Raw genomic sequence first — 24,921 nt, forward strand, 5'->3', positions numbered from 1 at the left:
TATAAGGCAGTAACTCTACCACTGTGCCACCATACCGCCCTTCTCTTTAGTGATTATGTTGTGAACATACTGACAGGTTAGTGAGTGGGAGAAAAAACTTTCTCCACTCTAAAATGACAAAATGTAGACAAGCGCCTGCGAATGCTGGAATCTTCAGCAAAACACAAAGCACTGGAGGAACTCAGCAGGTCAGGGTGCATCTGTGGAGGGAAATAGACAGACAGCATTTTTGGGTCAGGACCTTCTATAGATTGATGGAGTAGGAGAAGAAAGTTTACAAAGAGAGGCAAAGGTGGACAAGCGTGGCAAGTGGTAGGTGGATATAGATTAGGAGGCGTGATTGGCAGATGGGTTAAGTAAATGACAAAGGGTATTGGTGAAAGGAGACAAGAGGGTACCAGATATGGAAAGAGCAGGAGTGAAATGTAAAGCTGGATGGAGGGATATGGGTACAAAGTGAAAGAGCAAAAAATGGGTCTCTGATTTGGGAGGAGTGGGAGATGAGTGATACAGTGTGGAAACAGGCCCTTCAGCCCAGGAGTGGAAAGAAACTGGATGGGGGAGGAGGTTAGTTGGGAGAAAACTTTAGGATTTATTCCTTTCAACCTTCCTTTACCATGACGCTATCTCTACCCACTAACTACTGAAACTAAGAAATCAAAATGGTACAGAAATCAGCATAATGGAGCTCAGCTTCACCATGTATTAGTTCCAAATTCAAAATGTGTATCTACACACATGAAAGAAGCAGTGCAAAAATCATCAGTAAATAACAGAATTAATTTATGGAGAGGGATAGTGAATGGACAAAATTATTTTGCCTTCCATAACTCACTTTTCTTGTTGGGTTAATTCATTTTCATTCTGGGCAGCTGTTCGGTTCTTCTGTTGCTTTAAGACATTGTGAACTCGAACTTTGTAATTTTCAAAATCTACAGTAGTTGCAGCTTGCTCAGCCTACAAAGTAAAATGTTTAAAAATCACTAAGTACCATACCTAGATTTGCACCTATCATGTAACAAATCGCCTCTCTATCCTCACTAACAAAAATGTATTATCTGCATTTGCTAATAATCTATCCGTTCAGCATATTTCTTTTGTAGAATGCTGCAAAATATTAATATTAATATAAAATATCAATATTAACAATATGACCTTAATTTGGTATATTTTGCAAACAGAAATTGTGTTTTTGATTCCAGGGACTAAATCTTTAGTATAATATGTGAACACAAGTCCGAACAATGATTTTTGTGAAGCATCATTGTCCACATTCTTTCACTGCAAAAGGCACCCGTTCACCGGATTCTTCGTTTTCTACAATGTTATACCACAGATTATATTTCAGATACATTCAAGATTGTACCTTAGCATTATTACTCTCTTCCTGTAGAGCTGCCATCTTTTGTGTAAGTGAACTTAAAGTACGATGGTTTTGTTCGTTTGTCTGTCGTAACTGTTCACAAATGTTATGGTTTTTAGCAGTTAACTCTGCTACTTGAATCTGCAACATGATAAGTTTATTGATTTTCTGCAAACCTCTTTTGTCATATACTACAATCTATACTTTAGAAACAAAGAACTCAGTGGGCAAGTTGGGCCGAAGGGCCTGTTTCCATGCTGTATGACTCCAACTGCAGATGCTGGTTTATGCCAAAGATAGACACAAAGTAACTCAGCAGGTCAGACATCATCTCTGGAGAAAAAGGATGGTTGATGTTTTGGGTCGGGACCCTTCTACCGACTGAAAGTAGGAGGTAGGAGAGCTGAAGAGCTGGAGGTCAGCAAAAGATTTGGACCAATCAGGACCAGCCACAAATAACCTCAGGCAGGGTGATGCCTGGTAGGTCCATTGTTGGCTAGAGAAGGTGTGATCTCAAGGGAAACAATAAGGAAAACTGGAACTGGTAAAATGATGGGTGGGGGAAGGGGGCAAGGAGGGACGTGAGGGGCTTGTTAAAATTAGAAAATTCAATGTTCATACTGCTGGGTTGTAAGCTACCCAAACCAAAACCCAATCTATACTGCTTTGTTATTTTGAATTAAATACACAGGCCAACAAACAGAATAAAACTATAGAAAGATTATATTTTTAGTTGTCCCCTTCGTAATTAGCATGGATAAAGTAGTCTTAAAAAATAATCAAAAGTATATATGCAAATTTAAGTTTTGCAATTGGATTAAAACTGACAAGAGTTGCAACGTAAAGGCCACTCAGCCCATCAAGTCAATGTAGAACATTTCCTTTTGAACTAAAATACAGTTGAAAACTACATCAAGTCAACAAAAATCAATATATTTATGTATAACTTTTAGCAAAGTAAAATATCCCAAGGTAATTCACAGGAGCACGATCAAACAGTTTCATACCAATCTAAGTGAAAGGTGACCAAAAGCTTTGTCAACAATGTATAGGTTTTAAGTAGTATCTAAAAATACTGAAATACTCAAGAGACTGGGTTTGTGCAAGAATGCCAGGATGTAGAATCTCACCAACTGAAGTATTGGGTGCCAGAAGTGCAGTGGTTAACATCAGGACAATGCAAGTGGCCAGCACTGGAGGAGTGTTGGTATCTTGGAGTGCAGCCAAGTTTAAGGAAGTTCCAGATAGAGATCAGCCAGGTCATGGGAGGAATTAGAAAAGGAATTTTAAAAGCATTGCTAAACCAGCAATAATGGTATGGTATGTTGGTGAGCAAAGTACTTATGGGAGTTGATACGAGGGAGAACAGCCACTAGAGGTTTGGATGGTCTTCTTATTATGAAGCAGTTGGTAAATGGAAATCTAAAAAACTGCAGATACTGGAAATATGACACAAAGCATAAAATGCTGGAAACAATCAGCAGGTAAGACAATATCTCTAGAATTAGAGTTAATGTTTCAGCTTGCAAGTCCTTTGTCAGAATAACTTAAAACGTAACTCTTTATCTTTGTTAGTTGCTGTCAAATTAGTAACCAGACTTGATAGCCACTTGCAAGAACTCAATTGAAAAATACATTAAAAAAAGTACCTTGTAATTTTCCACCTGCTGTTGGCATAATTCCAGCTCTCCCTTAATAGATGCTTGAAGAACGAATTGCTCTGCTTCCTGAAAACATAATACCACATCAATTATGTACTTTCCTGCCAACATCAACAAGTCAAATTTAGGATATCATTTCCATTTAATTTTGAGTAGTAACTGTGTAATTAAATTCTACATTTACATCTGTTAAATAATTCAATGTAGGCCCCTTTACAAACTGCCCAAATATTAGTATTATAGAATGTTTGTTAAATTTCTTTGGTCTTTTTCTGGATCTTTTTACTGTTTTATCTGTGGATCTTTCAGATCCTTTGTTGGGAATCTTTTTATTTATTGTGCAAGGCTGTCTCCTGTTTCCTCACAGTCCCTGTTCTCAAATACCCATAAATAAACAACAAGAAAATTACCAGAGATGCAAGATATTCCCTTCAGAATTATGTCATTCAAAATCTCAGCAACCATCCAGTCTCAATCAAAACTCAAGGTACAAAAGTCATATCCTAAAACTTGACTTTGTTTAAATTATTGAATAAAAATATTTTCAGAATGATTAGGGACGTGAGAGATATTGTTTGTTACTCACAACTCTTTTTGAATCACCAAGTTCTTTCTTGGTTTTCACCAGTATTTGTTTGATCTTGGTGTTTTTTTCTATGTTTTCCTCCAATGTTTTCTGAAGACTTTCTGCAAATAACAAAATTATCAGGTTATTTTTCAGAAGACATCATTCCATCTGTTTGAACAACTGATATAGAATTTAATAAAAATGGCACAGCTTATTTGCTATGCAATTATGAACCTCTTTAGGTAAACACATATTGGAATAAATATAGTGAATATATGAATCTTGAAAAGTTTTCTAAAACATACCAAAAAAATCTAAGTTCATATCATATAGATTAAGGCAGAAGAAAAGTCCAGTGGAAATATTATTCGAAGTCTTGATGCCAAAAAAAGAAAAAAACAACAAATCCTTTCACCGCTATTAAAATACAGTGGTTGCAAAATTAGTTACGTTATGAACATGCCTGTTTACATTCCATGCCTTTGTCTTATTTATTTAAATCATCCATTTCGCACTGTCTAATCTCACTCCTGATATGATGTTCCTTGTCTTTACAATTTCAGTGAAATCACTGTCAAGAAGGATATGCTTTTACCAAAGTGTAGAAATAAAAAGCTGCAGCTGCTGGTTAATACACAAAAGGGCACAAAATGCTGGAGTAACTCAGCAGGTCAGGCAGCATCTCTGGAGAAAATGAAACCCAAAATGTCAAAACGCAAATCACCTACCCATGACCTGCTGAGTTAGTTGCATCCTTTCACCAAAGTGGTTTAATTCATTTCACGGAAAGCCTGCTTAGAATAGTTATAAACCATACTTCGAATAAGAAATATAATTTAAAACATTCTATTGAACGAAACTGTTTAACTTACTTATTTCAACTTCCATGTTTTCCAGTTTCTGTCTGCACGATGCTGTTTCTTCTACCACTTCACCAATCCTATGGTCTCGATCAGTTATTTTCAGGTTCAGTCCTTTTTCCAACCGCTGATAATCTGCAATCTCCATTTCCATTAATGTGCTTTTCTGAGCATCCTAGCAACAGTTGGTACAGAGAAAGTAATTTACTCTGTACTCACTGGATTTATTTCATTTGTATGAAATAGAATCCTTTTATGAGATGGGAGCAAAGCCTATTTGGCTATTTCAGCACTATATAAAAGTGTTATATTGCTTATGTTATCAAATAAAGATCCAATTAAGTATAATTATCCTGTTGTCCTAATTGACGCAATTTTTTTAACCAAGACCATCAAAATGGACAGTAACTGGTTATCAATCTAATTTCCTGTGTGTACCTTATTGTGTCCAAGGTGCCCTGTTTATCTACAGGCAGGAGTGGGTGCACTTCTATGAAGAGTGAATTGATTTTCTAATGTCAAGGGCCTTACACAAATTCAAGTTTTTTTTTCTTTCAATTTTTTTATACAAATTTAACATGAACGGCATTTTCATGGATATATCTATATACTAAAACTCTCGTTTGTTTGTGTGTTTGTTCCTGAACTACAGCCAAAACAGTACATGATAGCGCGACAATTTTAGGCCCATCTTACTCACCGTCGTCCCTTTGGTGCTAATGGAAGAAGTTTAATTGAAATCGGTGTTATATTTTTAAAGTTATTCACATTTTAAAGTTTAAATCTATCTCCTAAGGAGGGAGGGAGGGAGGGAGGGGGGTGGAGGGAGGGAGGATAAGGGGGGTTGAGGGGGATGGAGTTGGGGGGGAAGGGGCGAGGGGGAGGAGGGGGAAGGAGGGAGAATTGAGGGGGGGGAGAGGGGGAGGGCGGGAAGGAGCCGGGGAGGGGGGAGGAGAGGGTAGAGGTGAAGGGGAGGGGTGAGGGGGATAGAGGGGAGGGGGAGGGGGGATAGAGGGGAGGGGGAGGGGGGAGAGAGGGGAGGAGTGGAGGAGAGGGTGCTGTACCAATGCAGGAGACGGGTCCACTTGGTCTAGTAATAGTTTAAAATCAGTGCTTCTATGAAGTACTACGATATTCCAGCAATCCCATTCAATCATCTTATGCCAAAATATTATACTGGTAAATTTCTGAAGAGCCCACTTTCAATCATTACTATTTTTCCTAAAACTATTTTGATCCACCATTGATTAAAAACAAAATAGCCATGATGCCAAAAATCTGACGCAGAAAATTGCAGATACATCCCAGCAGATTAGATAGCAAATGCTTAAAAATAGTGTTAATGTTTTATGTCTTATGATCTAATATATAAAATGATCTGGAAATTTTAGGAGGCAAAATTCTTCCTTTCCAACTCTTTTAAAGATAAGTCTTCCTGCTTCTGTCCACAGGGTTAAAGTTGGGGCATTGTCAGAAGAAAAGTTGCTGACCACTTTACAATGAGATTTGCTGGATCAGTATACAAGGCTAGAGATTATAGAGTGAGGAAGGAGTGAAGAGCCTAAGTCATGGACAACTAGGAGCATCTTGTTTTATTTCAGACTTAAGGCAACTGTAGTGCTTTGCGTTTGAATGCAATGGGTTTGTGTCTATTGGAGATTCCTACCTTTCTCACAAGTTGCAGTTCATGCATTGTTTGTTGCAGTTGGTATTTCTCATTTTGAAGTTGCTTTTTAAGTTCTTCAATTTCTTTTACCAATGCACAATTATCCTGCAGTGCAAAATACATTTTTAATATATGAATTATCTGCTTCAGAAAATAAATTGTTAGTTTAGATATAGCATTGAAACAGGCCCTTCAGCCCACATTGACTTTTGATCACCCATTCACACTAATTTCTATGTTATTCTATTTTCTCATCTATTCCCGACACATTTGCTGTAATTTACGGAGGCCGATTAACCTACATAACATAACATAACATAACATAACATAACATAACAACACTTTATTGTCACTCGGCACAACACCGAGCGAAATTTCAGCAGTCACACAAAATACAGCAAAAAGAAAAGAACACAGGACACCCGACCCCAACACAAACATCCATCACAGTGACTCCAAACACCCCCTCACTGTGATGGAGGCAACAAAACTTCCCCTCTCTTCCCCCCGCACCCACGGACAGGCAGCTCGACCCCTACCGAGGCAAACGACACGCACAGCCCCCGCAAGGGGATGGAAGGCCCCCCGGCCGAGCCGCCCCGGGCACCGAAACGTCCCGCGGCCACACCGGGCGATGTTAAGTCCAACGGCCGAGCCGCACCGGGCACTGAAACGTCCCGCGGCCGAACAGCGCTGACGATGTTAAGTCCAGCGGCCAAGCCGCACCGGGCACTGAAACGTCCCGCGGCCACACCGGGCGATGTTAAGTCCAGCGGCCAAGCCGCACCGGGCATTGAAACGTCCCGCGGCCGAGCCGCACCGGGCACTGAAACGTCCCGCGGCCACACCGGGCACTGAAACGTCCCGCGGCCACACCGGGCGATGTTAAGTCCAGCGGCCAAGCCGCACCGGGCACTGAAACGTCCCGCGGCCGAGCCGCACCGGGCACTGAAACGTCCCGCGGCCGCACCGGGCGATGTTAAATCCAGCGGCCGAGCCGCACCGGGCACTGAAACGTCCCGCGGCCGAGCTGCACCGGCAATGTTAAGGCCCGCAGCCGAGCCGCACCGGGCACTGAAACGTCCCGCAGCCGAGCTGCGCCGGCAATGTTAAGGCCCGCAGCCGAGCCGCACCGGGCACTGAAACGTCCCGCAGCCGAGCTGCGCCGGCAATGTTAAGGCCCGCAGCCGAGCCGCACCGGGCACTGAAACGTCCCGCAGCCGAGCTGCGCCGGCAATGTTAAGGCCCGCAGCCGAGCCGCACCGGGCACTGAAACGTCCCGCAGCCGAGCTGCGCCGGCAATGTTAAGGCCCGCAGCCGAGCCGCGCCCCGGGGAAGAGACCTAATAAAATAAAGGTTTCCCCCCGCCCCACCCCACCCCACACCCCCACCACACATACACAGCCAAAAACAAAAACAAAAACCATCCCAACACCGACACAAACAAAAAAAAAGAAAAAAAGACAACAGACTGCCAGAGAGCCGCAGCCGTTAGGCGCAGCCAACTCCTCCCAAACACGCACACCTTTGGGATGTGGAGGAAACTGGGGGATCTGAAGGAAACTTGTGGTGACAGGCAGAATGTGCAAACTCCAGACAGACAGCACCAGAGGTCAGGATCGAACTTGGATCTCTGGTGCTGTGAGGCACAGGCCCTACTATCTGCCACACTCTGTCACCCTTAAATTGAATATAGCTCAATGCCTGAGAGTTTTTAATATATTTTGTGGAATTGCATCAGTTATTTTCTCAGTTTCCATACCTTAGATATCTGCTCCTTGACAACTTTTATGGCTTCTAGCTCTTTTACAACAGCCATCTTGGCCTTTTCGGATTCCAATATCTGTATTTCAAGCTGTTTGGCATTTGCCTGCAAAGTTCCTAAATGAGCCAATATATCTTCTTTCTCTGAAGCCAAATGTTTGTGCTAAATGGAAAATAGTTGAAAGTCAGAAACAGATTCATTAATAAATAAAACAGTATATTTCTTCAAAGATTACGATTCGCGCCTTTTGTGCACAAAGCTTTAACATGACATGTATTCTCTAACTCAGGTAGCATTTTGCCTAATTGGGGGAGGGGGGGACGATAGTCAATTTGCACTGTGCAGAGGCCGATAAAAGACACACACAGACAGACAAGACACACACAGAGTTCACATAGCAAACTGGAATTAAATTATCTGCCAAGGATTTAGTTTACTGGGTCTTTTGGAATAAATAAAATGTGACCTTTCTGATTTGTTATTAATTTGAGATTAAATTTAGGAATCAGTTATTGTTTTCACATATTCTCGTATGTAGTTTTGTTTGCTTGTTGTTTGGCCTGTTTTACTTAAGGGAACAATTGTGCAGCAATGCTTGTTGGGGATTTTTTAATTAGCAGATTAGATAATTGCAGCATAAACTGAACAGTAGATTTGTTGCGTAATAGACAGAAAAATAGGACTGTTAACTTGATGACAGATAGCGCCATACCTGTTGAAGACATGCCTGCAGGTGTTGGGTAAGCTCCTCCACCTGGTTTTCAAAATTATTTGCTCGTTCTTTTTCCACATCTAGCTTTTCCGCTTGCTTCTCGTATTCCAGCAAAATATTCTGAGCGAAAGAAACATGATCTTAAATAAACTATAACAGTTATAGGAAGCCCATTTATGCATTTTGTTTTTATTTAGATTAAATGACAAACTGCTTCATCAATGTTTTCCCCCATGGGTTACTGAGCCACGAAAACAAAGCTTCCTGTGTAGCCGTTTTTTAGCTTGTGTGTGGAGGAATGTGTTGGGATCCCACATTTGAGAAACAAATTAAATGCTTTCCGACCCTTGTCCACTATTCCATTGAAAGTGGATGTCTGATGTTCTGTGAGGAAAATATCTGCCTCATCAATAGGAAGAGAGTCAGTCAGTCAGAGAGTCAGTCAGTCAGAGAGTCAGTCAGTCAGAGAGTCAGTCAGAGAGAGTCAGTCAGAGAGAGTCAGTCAGAGAGAGTCAGTCAGAGAGAGTCAGTCAGAGAGAGTCAGTCAGAGAGAATCAGTCAGAGAGAGTCAGTCAGAGAGAGTCAGTCAGAGAGAGTCAGTCAGAGAGAGTCAGTCAGAGAGAGTCAGTCAGAGAGAGTCAGTCAGAGAGAGTCAGTCAGTCAGAGTCAGTCAGAGAGAGTCAGTCAGAGAGAGTCAGTCAGAGAGAGTCAGTCAGACAGAGTCAGTCAGACAGAGTCAGTCAGACAGTCAGTCAGACAGAGTCAGTCAGAGAGAGTCAGTCAGAGAGAGTCAGTCAGAGAGAGTCAGTCAGAGAGAGTCAGTCAGAGAGAGTCAGTCAGAGAGTCAGTCAGTCTGTCACTAAAACTCCGTGTTTGTTTGTGTGTATGTGTGTGTGTGTGTCCACCATAACTTTTTTGGTTCACACAGCCAAAACAGTACACCATAGCGCCATAATTTTTGGCCCACGTTACTCACCATTATCCTGGGCATAATATGTAACAACTCTCATTCAAATTGAAGCTACATTTTTAAAGAAAGAGAGATTTTAAAGTTTAAAAATTTCCTTTCTAACCCATTTCTTGAAGGTCTTCAGCGTGTGATGTCACGATGGCACCTGTGCAACTGTGAGAGATGAGCTCCCCCTCCCTCCCCCCCCCGGTATTCAGCGTGTGACGTCACAATGGGACACGCACGTCTTTAAGAATAGCGCTCTCTCCCTCCCTCCCCCCCCCCCCCCACGCCCGTCCCAGCATGCCTCGCGTCTGCCTTCCCCACATGGTGCAGAGCAACGCCATTCCCCGCAGCTCGCGACTGTGCTCAACGCGCGAACCACGACCCGGGGGTCGCTCCCCATCCGCAAACCAGTGCACGATGGGCCCGAGCCGGAGATCGCCAACGGGTCCGCGCCTCCGCTGTTGTAGAGAGGATGGGGTGTGTGAGTGGGGAAAACAATCATAGATTAGACTTTTAAAAAAGCCATTAAAAAAGTTTACAAACCCGGGGGGGGGGGGGCTCACCCAACTGATGGTAGTGGCCAATGAGTGGGGGGGGGGTCGGAGGGAGTAGGGAGTCGGAGGGAGAGGAGGGAGGATGGGGGAGGGAGGATCGGGGTGGGAGGATGAGGATGGGGGAGGGAGGATGAGGGAGGATGAGGATGGATGGGGGAGGGAGGATGAGGATGGGGAGGGAGGAGGATGGGGGAGGGAGGAGGAGGAGGATGGGGGAGGGAGGAGGAGGGGGAGGGAGGAGGAGGATGGGGAGGGAGGAGGAGGATGGGGAGGGAGGAGGAGGATGGGGAGGAGCATGGGGAGATGGGGGAGGAGGATGGGGGAGGAGGATGGGGAGGAGGATGGGGGAGGAGGATGGGGGAGGGGGAGGAGGATGGGGAGGGAGGAGGATGGGGAGGAGATGGGGAGTAGGAGGGGGTGGAGAGGGTGAGGGGTGGGGAAGGGAGTGGGTGTGGGGAAATGGAGGAAGGAGGAGGGGGGTGGAGTGGGTGAGGAGGAGGGGTGGAGTGGGTGAGGGGGATGGGGGGAATGGAGAGGGTGAGGGGGGTTGGTGGTGGGGGTTGGGGGAGGGGGGCAGGGCAGGGTGGGGAGGAGGGGAGATGGGGGGAAGAGTGAGTGGGGGTGGGTGGGAAGGGGGGGCAGGCGAGAGGAGGATGGGAGAGTGTGGGTGGGGGTTGGGGGGAGAGTGGGGGTGGGGGAAAGGGGGTGGAGAGAGTGAGAGTAGGGGTGGGGAGGCGGGGAGAGTGGGGGTGGGGAGGAGGGGAGGGAGTGGGAGTGTGGGGAGGGGAATAGGGGTGGGGTGGGGTGGTGGCAGGGTTGGGGGGGGTGCATAGGGGGATGGAGTGGGTCAGTGGGGGGGATTGAGTGGGGGGGTTGAGGGTTCTACACCAATACAGGAGAGGCTTTGGGTCCAGGGCTCGCTCAGTGACACCCTCTCCCCTTCCCTGTCCCCCCTCTATGAGGAATGGGCCCAACGGGTCCACTTGGTCTAGTACATAACTAAAGACCACATAAAAGAGGCACCAGAGGTTATCTAGCATCTCTAGAACAATCCCACAAAAAATTAGGAGGAAAAAAAGTGGAGGAAAAATAGACTGGAAAACAGCAAATTCTGAGTGTCAATTCCTTTCATGGAGAGAATACTCAGCAATTGAACATGAGCATGTGATTATTTATATAAATTATAAATCTTAATCCTCATATCAATCCTCGTCTACTATAAACATCTTGTACTCATCACAAGATTCTAGCAAACATTTAAAATTTTCCGACGATGCCTCTACATTAAACAATCCAAGGCAAAGAGCGACTACAAATAAAATCTACGCAGTGGGGATGAAATTACCACTAAAATATGAGCATGAAAGAGCCCTGATTCAGTTTAAATCTTATGAATAGAGAAGAGTCACCAGTAGAAATTACACCCCACATTAATTATTATGACAGGATTGGTTGAGTCACTTTATCTCCATTCTTTTGCTGGCGGCATAGGTCATGAATGACAACTAAGTTGCTCCATTCAATTTTTAAAATGTAGATATTTAAGAGAGATCAGAGAGATTCAGAGTGATTATTCATTAAACTTTCACAGTTGCTGTTTCTCAGTGTCCATTGATCCTGGTTTTCCCTCCCAGCAAATTGCATAACCACCAAGAAAACATACGACAGGACCGGAGAAATCCTTCCAAATTTCCCTTTCATTTTACCTTATCTGCAGTATTATGATTCCATTTCATAACTGCTAGGTTCTTCTTAATATACTTCCCTAAGCCTGTATAATGGCAATTCATCTGAAGACATTCTGAAAACAACACAAGGTTGTCCACTTGAAATGCCACATTCTCAAGCAAAAGCACATACATTTTGTCTTTTACAATTCCCCTGCACAATGTTAGAAAGAATACCTTGTAGTTTTCAGATCCTTGCATAATGTCCTTAATGGAAAACGACAGTCTATCTCGCTCAGACTTTACAATCTCCATTTCTTCTGTTAAGAGTAGGACCTAGCGGAAAAGTATTTCTTAATATAAAAATCACACCGAAACAATATGAATTTCAAGTGGCGAGAAGAAAAAAAAATATTCACTGGGTACCTACCTGCTTTTTGTTGGCATCAAGTTCTTTTTTAGCTTTCACCGCCACAGCTTTAATCTTGTTTATTCGATTTTCCTTCTCATTGCTTAGTTTTTCAAGTTCAACTGTTTTGAAATCAAAACATTCTAAATAAGTTAACCGCCATCTTTTAGTTCGCTGCAGCCAACCCCACATCCCCTCCCTTGCTTTCTTGAGAATGCTCAAATAAAACCGTGGAATATTACACAAATCAACAATCTAGGTCCAAGTTAATTTGAAATTGTTTAAAATTTGAGAAGCAAGTTTCATTCACATTATTTTAATGTAAATGAACTGCAACAAATCAGTCTGAAGAAGGGTTCCGACCTGAAACGCCACCCATCCTTTTTCTCCAGAGACGCTGCCTGACCTGCTGAGTTACTGCACCACTTTGTGTCTATCTACAACAGTGACCCAATTTTAAATAAATGAAAACTAATCGTGCTGAATATTTCTAATATTCATTACGTTTTCTTTTAGAGGTGTTCAGGTACCTTGGCCAATATTTAACCATGAACAAAAAGTACTGAAACGGAAACATACCCACTTTCTCATTCAGTTCTACAATTGTGTTTTTTAAGGTGTTCTCTTCAACGGAGATTTTCAGCATCAAATCCTGTAATGAATACAAGAAAACAAAAACTTAACCATAAGTTGAAGGGTATTGCATTCTAAAATTGCTTGAAACAGAAAGCAAAATAGTCTTCAATCGAACACCTAGATACTACCCGTTGTCCTAAACAAAAGTAAATATTGAATTAATAGCCCAATATTTAATTTAAGATATGAAAAATCAAAAATGGTTTCCTTCTGCAGCTCATCAGCTACCAATATTTGACTTTGAACATATTCAAGATTTCATCCATATAAAAAGGGGCAACTACAACCATATCACAGACACAAATGATAAAATCAAGACTAATCTCTCATTTTACAAGACTCAAAAAGAGTCGGAATTTACAGGTGTATGTCTGAGTGCGTTATTTTTCCCAAGACAAATCAATCGGCACAAAGATCTCTTCCTGACCAGCTTGTCATTTCGAAGGAATTCAATAATTTGATAAAACTTTGAATGGTACACAGAAATTCCAAGAAAAGGTTGAAATAAAATGACCCAGAAAACAAACATTGAGCATCAAAAGAGGTTTTAAATTTAAACGCCATTGTTAGTTCATTAGCTCAATAAGCGAGTTCGGTATTCCGACTGAGCATGCGCAGGTCATAGGTCGCAGGGACAATACATTCTCGCCGGCTGTGTGTAAACAAATCGTCATTTCCATCCGTATTTTCCAGTTTTACTTCATAAAGGTAAGAAAATACTGCTTTCAAAACTGTTAAATAGGTGTAGACATGGTTAATTCGTACAAAACTACGATGATTTTATAGGTTTTATTGCTTTACGTTTCAGTGTGTGAGCAAGAATGACTGAGTAACAAGCATTTTTTATTGTTCTTTGTTTTGGAGGGGGGGTGGAGAACGAAATGAAATGTATGATTTCAATAACTATCAAGAGACTTCTGAATGAGTCACAGTTCATTTCTGAGGCTAGAATATTTGTCGTGTTTAAAGTTTGATGCAAGTTAACCATATAACCATATAACCATATAACAACTACAGCACGGAAACAGGCCCGTTCGGCCCTAACAGTCCACGCTGACCACTCTCCCTGACCTAGTCTCATCTACCTGCACTCAGACCATAACCCTCCAATCCCCTCTTATCCATATACCTATCCAATTTACTCTTAAATAATAAAATCGAGCCTGCCTCCACCACTTCCACCGGAAGCCCATTCCATGCAGCCACCACCCTCTGAGTAAAGAAGTCACCCCTCGTGTTACCCCTAAACTTTTGTCCCTCAATTCTAAAGCTATGTCCCCTTGTTGGAATCTTCCCCACTCTCAAAGGGAAAAGCCTACCCACGTCAACTCTGTCCGTCCCTCTTAAAAAATTTAAAACCTCTATCAAGTCCCCCCTCAATCTTCTACGCTCCAAAGAATAAAGACCCAACCTGTTCAACCTCTCTCTGTAGCTTAAGTGCTGAAACCCAGGCAACATTCTAGTAAATCTCCTCTGTACCCTCTCCATTTTGTCGACATCCTTCCTATAATTTGGCGACCAGAACTGCACACCATACTCCAGATTTGGCCTCACCAATGCCCTGTACAATTTTAACATTACATCCCAACTTCTATATTCGATGCTCTGATTTATAAAGGCAAGCATACCAAACGCCTTCTTCACCACCCTATCCACATGAGATTCCACCTTTAGGGAACAATGCACAGTTATTCCCAGATCCCTCTGTTCCACTGCATTCCTCAATTCCCTACCATTTACCCTGTACGTCCTATTTTGATTTGTCCTACCAAAATGCAGCACCTCACACTTATCAGCATTAAACTCCATCTGCCATCTTTCAGCCCACCCTTCCAAAAGGCCCAAGTCTCTCTGTAGACTTTGAAACTCTACTTCATTATTAACTACACCACCTATCTTAGTATCATCTGCATATTTACTAATCCAATTTGCCACACCATCATCCAGATCATTAATGTAAATGACAAACAACAGTGGACCCAACACAGATCCTTGGGGTACTCCACTAGACACTGGCCTCCAACCTGACATACAATTGTCAACCATTACCCTCTGGTATCTCCCATTCAGCCATTGTTGAATCCATCTTGCAACCTCACTATTAAAACCCAACGATTTAACCTTCTTAATCAACCTTCCATGTGGAACCTTGTCAAATGCCTTACTGAAGTCCATATAGACAACATCCACAGCCTTGCCCTTATCAATTTCCCTGGTAACCTCTTCAAAAAATTCAAGAAGATTAGTCAAACATGACCTTCCAGGCACAAATCCATGTTGACTGTTTCTAATCAGGCCTTGTTTATCTAAATAATTATATATATTGTCCCTAAGTATCTTTTCCATTAATTTTCCCACCACAGACGTCAAACTAACAGGTCTATAATTGCTAGGTTTACTTTTAGAACCTTTTTTAAACAAAGGCACAACATGCACAATGCGCCAATCTTCCGGCACCATCCCCGTTTCTAATGATGTTTGAAATATTTCCGTCATAGCCCCTGCTATTTCTGCACTAACTTCCCTCAATGTCCTAGGGAATATCCTATCAGGACCTGGAGACTTATCCACTTTTATATTTTTCAAAAGAGTCCATACCTCCTCTTCTTTGATCCTCATAATTTCCATCACTACTCTACTTGTTTCGCTTACCTCACATAATTCAATATCCTTCTCCTCGGTGAATACCGAAGAAAAGAAATTGTTTAATATCTCCCCCATTTCTTCCGGCTCAGCACATAGCTGTCCACTCTGACTCTCTAATGGACCAATTTTATCCCTCGCTATCCTTTTGCTATTGACATATCTGTAGAACCCCTTGGGGTTTACTTTTACATTACTTGCCAAAGCAGCCTCATATCTTTTTTTCGCTTTTCTAATTTCCTTCTTAAGATTCCTTTTACATTCTTTATATTCCTCAAGAACCTCATTTACTCCCTGCCGCTTATATTTATTGTATATCTCCCTCTTTTTCCGAACCAAGTGTCCAATCTTCCTGCATCTAGCCTGTCTAACCCCTTAAGAATTTTGTAAGTTTCTATAAGATCCCCCCTCAATCTTCTAAATTCCAGCGAGTACAAGCCGAGTCTATCCAGTCTTTCTTCATATGAAAGTCCTGCCATCCCAGGAATCAATCTGGTGAACCTACTCTGTACTCCCTCTATGGCAAGAATGTCTTTCCTCAGATTAGGAGACCAAAACTGTACGCAATACTCCAGGTGTGGTCTCACCAATGCCCTGTACAACTGCAGCAGACCCTCCCTGCTCCTATACTCAAATCCCCTCGCTATGAATGCCAACATACCATTCGCTTTCTTCACTGCCTGCTGCACCTGCATGCCTACTTTCAATGACTGGTGCACCATGACACCCAGGTCTCGCTGCATCTCCCCTTCTCCTAATCGGCCACCATTCAGATAATAGTCTGCTTTCCTGTTCTTGCCACCGAAGTGGATAACCTCACATTTATCCACATTATACTGCCATGCATTTGCCCACTCACCTCTATCCAAGTCACGTTGCACCCTCCTAGCATCCTCCTCACAGCTAACACTGCCCCCCAGCTTCGTGTCATCCGCAAACTTGGAGATGTTGCATTCAATTCCCTCGTCCAAATCATTAATATATATTGTAAATAGCTGGGGTCCCAGCACTGAGCCTTGCGGTATCCCACTAGTCACTGCCTGCCATTCTGAAGAGGACCCGTTTATTCCTACTCTTTGCTTCCCGTCTGCCAGCCAGTTCTCGATCCACATCAATACTGAACCCACAATACCATGTGCTTTAAGTTTGCATTGTGTGCTTTGGGTTGCCATTGTGACGTGGGAAAATCGTGCTTTTTTCTTTAAAATAAATATCAATGAAAATTGTGATTTCTCTTTAAAATGGTGTTTTCTTCATTAGTCCAGCACCCTCCCCTCCCTCACTCCATTCCCTCAACCTCCCTTCTCCCCCACCCCACACTTTAAAATGTAAATAACTTAAAAAATATAACACCGATTTCAATAAAACTACTTGCATTACCATTAAAGTGACTACGGTGAGTAAGGTGGGCCTAAAATTGTCGCGCTATCGTGTACCGTTTTGTTTGTAGTTCGATTGCAAACAAACAAACAAACGAGAGTTTTAGTATATAGATAGCATTGAGGACATTGGTACAAAGGGGCTCCCCACTAACACGCGAATTAACGGAGACATTTTCGTTAATTTCAATATTTCAGACATAGAGCCGGCGAGCATGTCTGCGATCGGGTACGAGAACACGTTCGGTGCAGCACTGAAACAGGTTGAAATAGAAAACGCTGTCCTTAACTTGCATCAAAATTTAACCACGACAAATATTCTAGCCTCAGAGATGAACCGTGACTCATTAAGTCTCTTGATAATTATTGAAATCATACATTTCATTTCATTCTCCACCCCCCCCTCCAAAACAAAGAACAATAAAAAATGCTTGTTATGCAGTCACTGTCTTGCTTGCTCACTGAAGCATAAAGCAATAAAACTGACAAAATCATTGTAGTTTTGTACAAATTAAACATGTATACACCTAATTAAGTTTTGAAAGCAGTATTTTCTTACCTCCACGAAGCAAAACTGGAAAATACAGATGAAACAAAGATTTGTTTACACGTAGCAGATCAGCCGGCGAGAATGCCCCAACGACCTATGACCTGCGCATGCTCAGTCGGAATACCAAACTCGCTTATTTTTCAGTATGACAGCCAGGACCCTTGGGAACATTGCAATTTACTAGAATTCAATTGCTATCCAGATCATTCAGGTAGCTGCTGATCAACCCTGTCGATGTTGATCTGGACTCTCATATAGAATCTCTGGAGAAAAAGGACGAGTGACCTTTTTTGGGGTCGGGACCCTTCTTCAGACTGAAGGACTTACTTCCTCAGATTGTCAAGTTTCACAATCACCATGCCGATACCAGCTTTCTCATCCTAGATGTATTTCAATGACTTGAACAAGTTCCACAAGCATAGAGGGATTTGAATTAATGTCTTCTGACCTATTGGACCACTAGGTACATTGTCAAGGAAGTCTGTTAAAACTGAAGCCAATGGGAATTTGGGGAAAATACAGCACTGGTGGAGTTATACAAAGAGACAAGAGGAAGATGAATGTGACTGTTAGACATTAAATCACCCAAATCCGAAGAGATCACTGCACAAACAAACACAGAAAATCCTGAAAACAAACAGGTCAGGCAGTATCTGGAAAGAAAGAGATTTAATATTTCAGGCACGTACAACTGAGAAATGTTATCTATTCCACAAAGGACAAAATACGTAGTCAGGTATTTTTCTGAAGGACCTTTTGACAGTACCTGACCTGCTGAATATTTGCATTTTCCACATTTATTTCACATTTCCAGTATCTGTAGTTAAAAACAAAAATCACTGCAGGAGTTCTTCGGGAAGTGCCATCTTCAGACACTTCATGAAAAATCTTCAATCCACGATAATATCATACAATTGAATGTTGGTGATACAGTGCCCTCCATAATGTTTGGGACAAAGACCCATCATTTATTTAGTTGCCTCTGTGCTCCACAATTTGAGATTTGTAATAGAAAAAAATCACACGTGGTTAAAGTACACATCGTCAGAGTTTATTAAAGGCCATTTTTATACATTTTGGTTTCACCATGTAGAAATTACAGCTGTGTTTATACATAGTCCCCCATTTCAGGGCATCAATGTTTGGGACACATGGCTTCACAGGCGTTTGCAATTGCTCAGGTGTGTTTAAATGGCTCCTTAATGCAGGTATGAGAGCTCTAAGCACCTCGTCTTTCCTCCAGTCTTATCGTCACCTTTGGAAACATTAATTGCTGTTTATCAATGAGGACCAAAGTTGTGCCAATGAAAGTTAAAGAAGCCATTATGAGACTTGGAAACAAGAGTAAAACTGTTAGAAACATCAGCCAAACCTTAGGCTTAGCAAAATCAAATGTTTGGAACATCATTAAGATGAAAGAGCTTACTAATCGCAAAGAGACTGGCAGGCCAAGGAAGACCTCCAAAGCTGATGACAGAAGAATTCTCTTGAAAATAAAGAAAAATCCCCAAAGACATGTTGAAAGAGTTTTAGAACTGCAGAGGAATGACTCAGGCAAGAAATATGTGGAAACAAGATAAAATGCTGTGATTAGCTGAAATTGCGATGTTGTGCATTCCAAAAGAAACAGATCGAAGGTGACTAAAAAGATGAGCAGCTCGATTGTTAAGTAAAACCACACAGAAAGACAAGTCTGATCCAGACAAGAACTGGTGCCAGAAAGGATTAAAAGTGCAGAGAAGCATGTCCGAACACGAGGGGCTTTGTTTCAAGGGTGTTGGTGATGAAAGAGGTATGGGACCTCCCCCCCTGGTATAAATAAGCATGGCTTTGGATCGGACATTTGTGTGGGACTACGAGGGACAGCAAGTATGTAACCACATACTCGGGTTGCCTCCCACACCCGCATGCGTGAATAAAAAGGCATTGTTACTTTTTTAAGGTGTCTAATGTGGTTTGTTATCTGAAAGCGTGCATTGAACTTTAACATCAGTGTAGTCGGTAGGATCTCGTTGGGACCATCTCCGATGACTGGGTAAGCAGCTGCGGTCTGGCCGGAACCTCGAAGGGAATAAAAGTGCACTATCGGATCCATTGAGTTGAACAAGTTCCCGGGGACACTGTGGTCCCACGTCTGAGGTAGATCTGGTTCCCTGCCGAGAGCCTCATAGAAGACAACACCGGATAAGAAAGTAATGTCTAAATATGGCTGTAATAAGGCAGAGCATCACCAGAGCAGACACCCAGCAACTGGTGATGTCCATGAATCGCAGACTTCAAGCAGTCATTGCATGCAAAGGATATGCAACAAAATACTAAACATAACTACTTTCATTTACATGACATTGCTGTGCCCCAAATATTGTGTTGCCCTGAAATAGGGGGAACTAACTATAAACACTGCTGTAATACATGGTGAAACCAAAATGTATAAAAATAGCCTTTATTAAAATCTGACAATGTGCACTTTAACCACCGGGCCGACCCAAGCCCCGCGATTCGGGGCGGGCGAAGACGCTGCCGCTGCCGGAGCTCCCGATGTCGGCCCCCACCCAGGGGACTGCGGGCTTCCGACGTCCAGGCGGGCCGCGCCGAAGCATCCGGAGACGAGTCGCTGCCGCTCCTGCAGCCTCCGAAGGCAGCCAGCGCCGCAGGTGGCGAGTCCGGTCTGCGGGCTCTGCCAACCAGAGCCCGGGTGGTCCCAGCCGGAGGCCGTCAGCTCCAGGTGCAGTACAGAGGCATATAAATAAATGTTGGGTCTTTGTCCCAAGCATTATGGAGGGCACTGTACTTTCACAATGTTTAATAAATACCATTCGTAACTCTTCAATAAATGAAGCAGCCCAATTCCTTACGTGTGGCAGTCTGTTTGTCCTTTGTCCCTTTTTTGTTTGTGTGTTGGTGTTGGGGTGTTTTGGTTGTGTATGTGCGGGGGGGGGGGGGGGGGGGAATCTTTCTTTTTTTTAGGTCTCTTCCTCGGGGCGAGGCTTGGCCGCGGGGCCTTCCATCGCCCGGCGCGGCTCGGCCGCGGGACTGAACAGTGCCCGGTGCGGCTCGGCCGCGGGGCCTTCCATCGCCCGGCACGGCTCGGCCGCGGGACTGAACAGTGCCCGGTGCGGCTCGGCCGCGGGACCTTTCATCGCCCGGTGCGGCTCAGCCGCGGGGCCTTCCATCGCCCGGTGCGGCTCGGACGCGGGGCCTTCCATCGCCCGGTGCGGCTCGGCCACGGGACTGAACAGCGCCCGGTGCGGCCGCGGGGCCTTCCATCGCCCGGCGCGGCTCGGCCTCGGGATTGAACAGCGCCCGGTGCTGCCGCGGGCCCTTCCATCGCCCGGCGCGGCTCGGCCGCGGGACTGAACAGTGCCCGGTGCGGCTCAGCCGCGGGGCCTTCCATCGCCCGGTGCGGCTCGGACGCGGGGCCTTCCATCGCCCGGTGCGGCTCGGCCACGGGACTGAACAGCGCCCGGTGCGGCCGCGGGGCCTTCCATCGCCCGGCGCGGCTCGGCCTCGGGACTGAACAGCGCCCGGTGCTGCCGCGGGCCCTTCCATCGCCCGGCGCGGCTCGGCCGCGGGACTGAACAGTGCCCGGTGCGGCTCGGCCGCGGGGCCTTCCATCGCCCGGTGCAGCGCGGCCACGGGACTGAACAGCGCCTGCCGCGGCCTGGCCGCGGGACTTTCCAGCGCCCGGTGCGGCTCGGCCGCGGGACTTTCCATCGCCCGGTGCGGCTCGGCCGCGTGGACTTTCCATCTCCTTGCGGGGGATGTGCGGGTCGGTCGCCTCGGTAGGGGTCGAGTTGTCTGTACGTGGGAGGGGCATGGGGGAAGAGAGAGGGGAAGTTTTTGGCCTCCATCACAGTGAGGGGGTGTTTGGAGTCACTGTGATGGATGTTTGTGTTGGGGTTGTGTCTTGTGTTTTTTGTAATGCTGGCTAAGTAATCTCGTTCTGTATGAATGACAAATAAAGCTTTTTTTGATTTTTTGGATTTTTCTACATGGTGCAAAACCTGCATAAAATTGACAGCGACTGTAAAAATGGCAAAAGCAATTGTGTCACAAAAATAGCTATTGTGTCACACAAAAGCTAGGTACCGATTGTCTCAAAAAAGAGAAACCAAAAGCCTTCCTTTGACATTCAACAACGTAAAAAAAATCTTCATCAAAATCTCCACAGTTGGAAAATAAGTATAGAATAAATTTTATACAAGATATTCCAAAATCAATTTGGCTAGTAAATTGAATGCACTATGAAATTTATGCCTTCAAAAGAAAATAGTAAACGATTGAAGAGATTTTCTATTTACAACATATTCCCTTTGAAATTTATATCACCATACCTTGGGAAAGGTAGGGTTATCAAAGGACCAATACTTTAATACTTTTTTTCAGTTGAGTGACTAATAATATTTACTGGAAGCCACATATTACTACATAGCCAACAGAAAGATATTTAAACATAAAATTTCAACATGTCACTCTGTACCCCCAGTTATTTATTCTTAGTCTTATTCAACATAATTAATTTTTTCATGTTAAGTACCTTGAATTTTTCAAGCTCCTCTCTGCATTTTAATAGCTCAGATTCTTTTTCATTCAACTGGAGCTTCAATTTTTCCTCTCCTTGTGCTGTTTCTTTTTCAGTTTTCTCACTTTGTTCTTGCTTTTGTGTTTCCAAGTTTTCAAGCTTCTGTGTAATATTCTGAATCTGAACCAGTAGATCTTCATTCTCATGGTTATTTTTTTCACTTCGGTTCTGCATCTCTAACAGATCTCTTTGCAGTCCTTTCTTATCAAACAGTGCTTCATCTAGGTGTTTTTGCAAAAGGGTTTTCTCTTTCCTGAGGTCATCGATTAAACAATCAAACTCAGCTTGTTGATCTCTATTTGCATCGCTCTGTAATTGCAATTCTTCTTGCAAATGTAGTATGCGCTCATCATGTAGTTGTACTACAGATTGCTTTTCATCCTTCATTTTTGTCACATATTCTTCAAGTAATTGCATTGCCTCAATTACACCCACCTCATGACCATCATTTCTAAAACTGTCAGCTTCCTGTTCAACAATATTAACTATTGCACATTTGACATCAAACAGTTGCTCTTTTCGAAGTTTATCTGCTATTTCTAAGCTCTTCTTTTCTTCAATTAAAGCTTGTAGTTGATTATTGATATCGTGATGTTTTTCTTCATTTGATCCCATGTTTTCATTTTGCAAACTCAGCCCAGCTATTTCGTTTTGCAAAGATTCTTTTTCTTTTTCTAACTTTGTAAACAGTTCCTCTAAACTTTTTGTCTGAGAGTCCAAATACTCCTTCTCAATTTTAATTGTTTCCAGTCGAGTTTCCACTTCACTTAATTTTTGACAGCAATTATCTTTTTCTGAAACTGCCGCTTTTAAAGAAAGTGTCATTTCATCCACTCTCTGCTGGAATTCATAATTGTCCTTATTGAGTGCTTGTATTTGTTGTTGAAGTTCTGCACAGTTACCATGTTCTTGTTTGAGAGATTGTTCTAATCCATGTATTGACTTTTCAGAGATAACAATTCTTGCTGTTAGTTCCTCCTTCTCTCTCATTAAATTATCTACTTGCTCTTTTGAATCAATGGCAACTGCTTCCTTCATCTGAATTGACAATGCCAACTCTTCATTCTTCTCCTGAAAATTACTTGCAATTTGCTTTTGTTCCTTTGCCTCCTCAACTTCAGCCTGCAATTTGTTGATCAACTCCAAAAGAGAATCTTTCTCATTAAAAACTTTTCTGAGCTTCTGTTGCAGGTCATGAATTTCATCAGATTGCTGCTGTTTCATAATCTCAAACTCACGGCTAATCTTTGAAGCAGATTCTCCTAATTCAGTCTGTAGTTTTACCATGGTTTCGCGCAAGTTTTCATAGTGACACTCTGCCTCCTCTTTCTCTTCCAATAATGTTTGGCAATGCTTGGTCAAGTCATCTACCTTACGAAGACATTCAAGTTTTTCATTTTCAGCTGCAGAAGATAAAGTTTGCTCTAACACCGAAATTTTTTTTTTATGCTGTTCTGTTATGACCTGTATTTCAGCGGTATGCTGCATCACTGCCATTTCACAACGGTGATTGGCAGAATGAAGTTCATCTGTCAATTTTGTAACCATGCTCATATATTCTTCCTTAGACAGCTGGAGTTCATTTATCTTGAACTCCCAATCCTCTCTCTCATGAAACAACTCCTCTTTTGCGTGTTGCAGTTCCATTTCTACTTTCTCCTTTTCATCTTTCAAGTATGCAATTTCACTCTGCCTCAAACTATGCTGCGATTCTAATTTCTTCGCACAGTTCTCAAGATATTTTATTTGCTCACTGGAGTCAGAGGTTGATTCTTTTGGAAGCTTTTGTTGTAAATATTGAACCTTTTCTTGCTCACCTGTCATTTTTCTTAACTGATCTTTCAGTTGATTCAACTGAAGCTCATAGTTGCTAATATTAGCAATCTGTTCATTCTCAAAACTTTTCTCTTTCTTTGAATGCTTCTCTTTTAAATCTTGCTCCAACATCTTAAGTTCCTGTTCATGTGCTATGACAGCAGATTCAAACTGTTGCCTTAATAGTGCCATTTCTTCTTGATGGGTTTTCTGAAGGTTCTTCATTTCACTTTCCTGCTCAGAGGCAGAGTTCTTATGAACGTCTTGCATCCTCTTCAATTCTTCCTTTTGCTCCTTAGTGATTGCTTCCAGCTGCTGTTTCAGTTGAAAAATATGATCCTCAGAAGATTTTCTGACTTCATTTAATTCTTCTTCCAGCCTCTTTGTTTCATTCTGCCGCAATGAGTAGACTTCAAGCTGTTGCTCAAGTTGTCCAATGTGGGTAATGTGTTTGAGATTTGACTCCTGAAGTTCATTTTCTAACCTGGTCATTTCATCTTGGTATTTTGCTTGAGTAGTTTCTAAATCACAATACATGGCTTCAATTTTGTCTAAATGCTGTTTTTTTAACAGTTCAATTTCTTCTTGGAGAGCTGCTTCTTTTGACAATGCATCCTGAAAAGATTAAAAACAATGTCATCACTGTTCATATATCATGGACACATTTCCTGTTCATCTTGTATTGAAGTAGAGCTAATATGAAACTAAATGTTTTGTAAGTAAAATGAAATTACCTTTCGCATAATTAAAGAAACCTTTTTCGAAAAAATTATGCCAAAGAGTATCTTAGCATATATACGCCTTACAAATATCCATTGTTGATCATGAAATAATCAATCTGATGCGTAAAGTTCTAAAACTAAACAAATACATACTTTTCTCCATCTGTACTATTTTTGTTTGAACAATGCCAAGGCAGATAGAAAATATCAGCAATATATAGTTAAGTTGAAATGGCGTAAGTAAGCTATACCAATATCAGTGTATTATTCAGCTAAGTTAGCTAATCTATTGAAGTACCCAGAGCCTAATGATCAAATTAAACATGTAGTGTTGAAAAGCAAAACTGGAACTTAATATATGGAGGCTGAAACAAATGAACAAAGAATCCATCCTCTCTTATTCAAAATGCTGAT

At 42.7% G+C, this 24,921-nt stretch overlaps 1 protein-coding gene across 1 annotated transcript in view; it reads right to left on the minus strand.

Moving 5' to 3' along the window:
* The window catches only part of gcc2 (GRIP and coiled-coil domain containing 2), a 50,082-nt gene that overhangs the window by 17,705 nt on the left and 7,456 nt on the right, over window positions 1-24,921 (minus strand). The window contains exons 7-18 of the mRNA XM_078402561.1: window positions 21,926-24,400; window positions 12,760-12,832; window positions 12,202-12,302; window positions 12,009-12,107; window positions 8,596-8,715; window positions 7,881-8,045; window positions 6,119-6,223; window positions 4,465-4,627; window positions 3,611-3,711; window positions 3,013-3,090; window positions 1,367-1,504; window positions 836-957 (exon numbers count right to left, since the gene is read on the minus strand). Of these exons, the coding sequence (XP_078258687.1) occupies window positions 836-957; window positions 1,367-1,504; window positions 3,013-3,090; window positions 3,611-3,711; window positions 4,465-4,627; window positions 6,119-6,223; window positions 7,881-8,045; window positions 8,596-8,715; window positions 12,009-12,107; window positions 12,202-12,302; window positions 12,760-12,832; window positions 21,926-24,400 (3,740 nt within the window). The remainder of the gene's footprint in view (window positions 1-835; window positions 958-1,366; window positions 1,505-3,012; window positions 3,091-3,610; window positions 3,712-4,464; window positions 4,628-6,118; window positions 6,224-7,880; window positions 8,046-8,595; window positions 8,716-12,008; window positions 12,108-12,201; window positions 12,303-12,759; window positions 12,833-21,925; window positions 24,401-24,921) is intronic.

Source organism: Rhinoraja longicauda, chromosome 7 (genome assembly GCF_053455715.1).
Source record: "Rhinoraja longicauda isolate Sanriku21f chromosome 7, sRhiLon1.1, whole genome shotgun sequence".
NCBI lineage: Eukaryota > Metazoa > Chordata > Chondrichthyes > Rajiformes > Arhynchobatidae > Rhinoraja > Rhinoraja longicauda.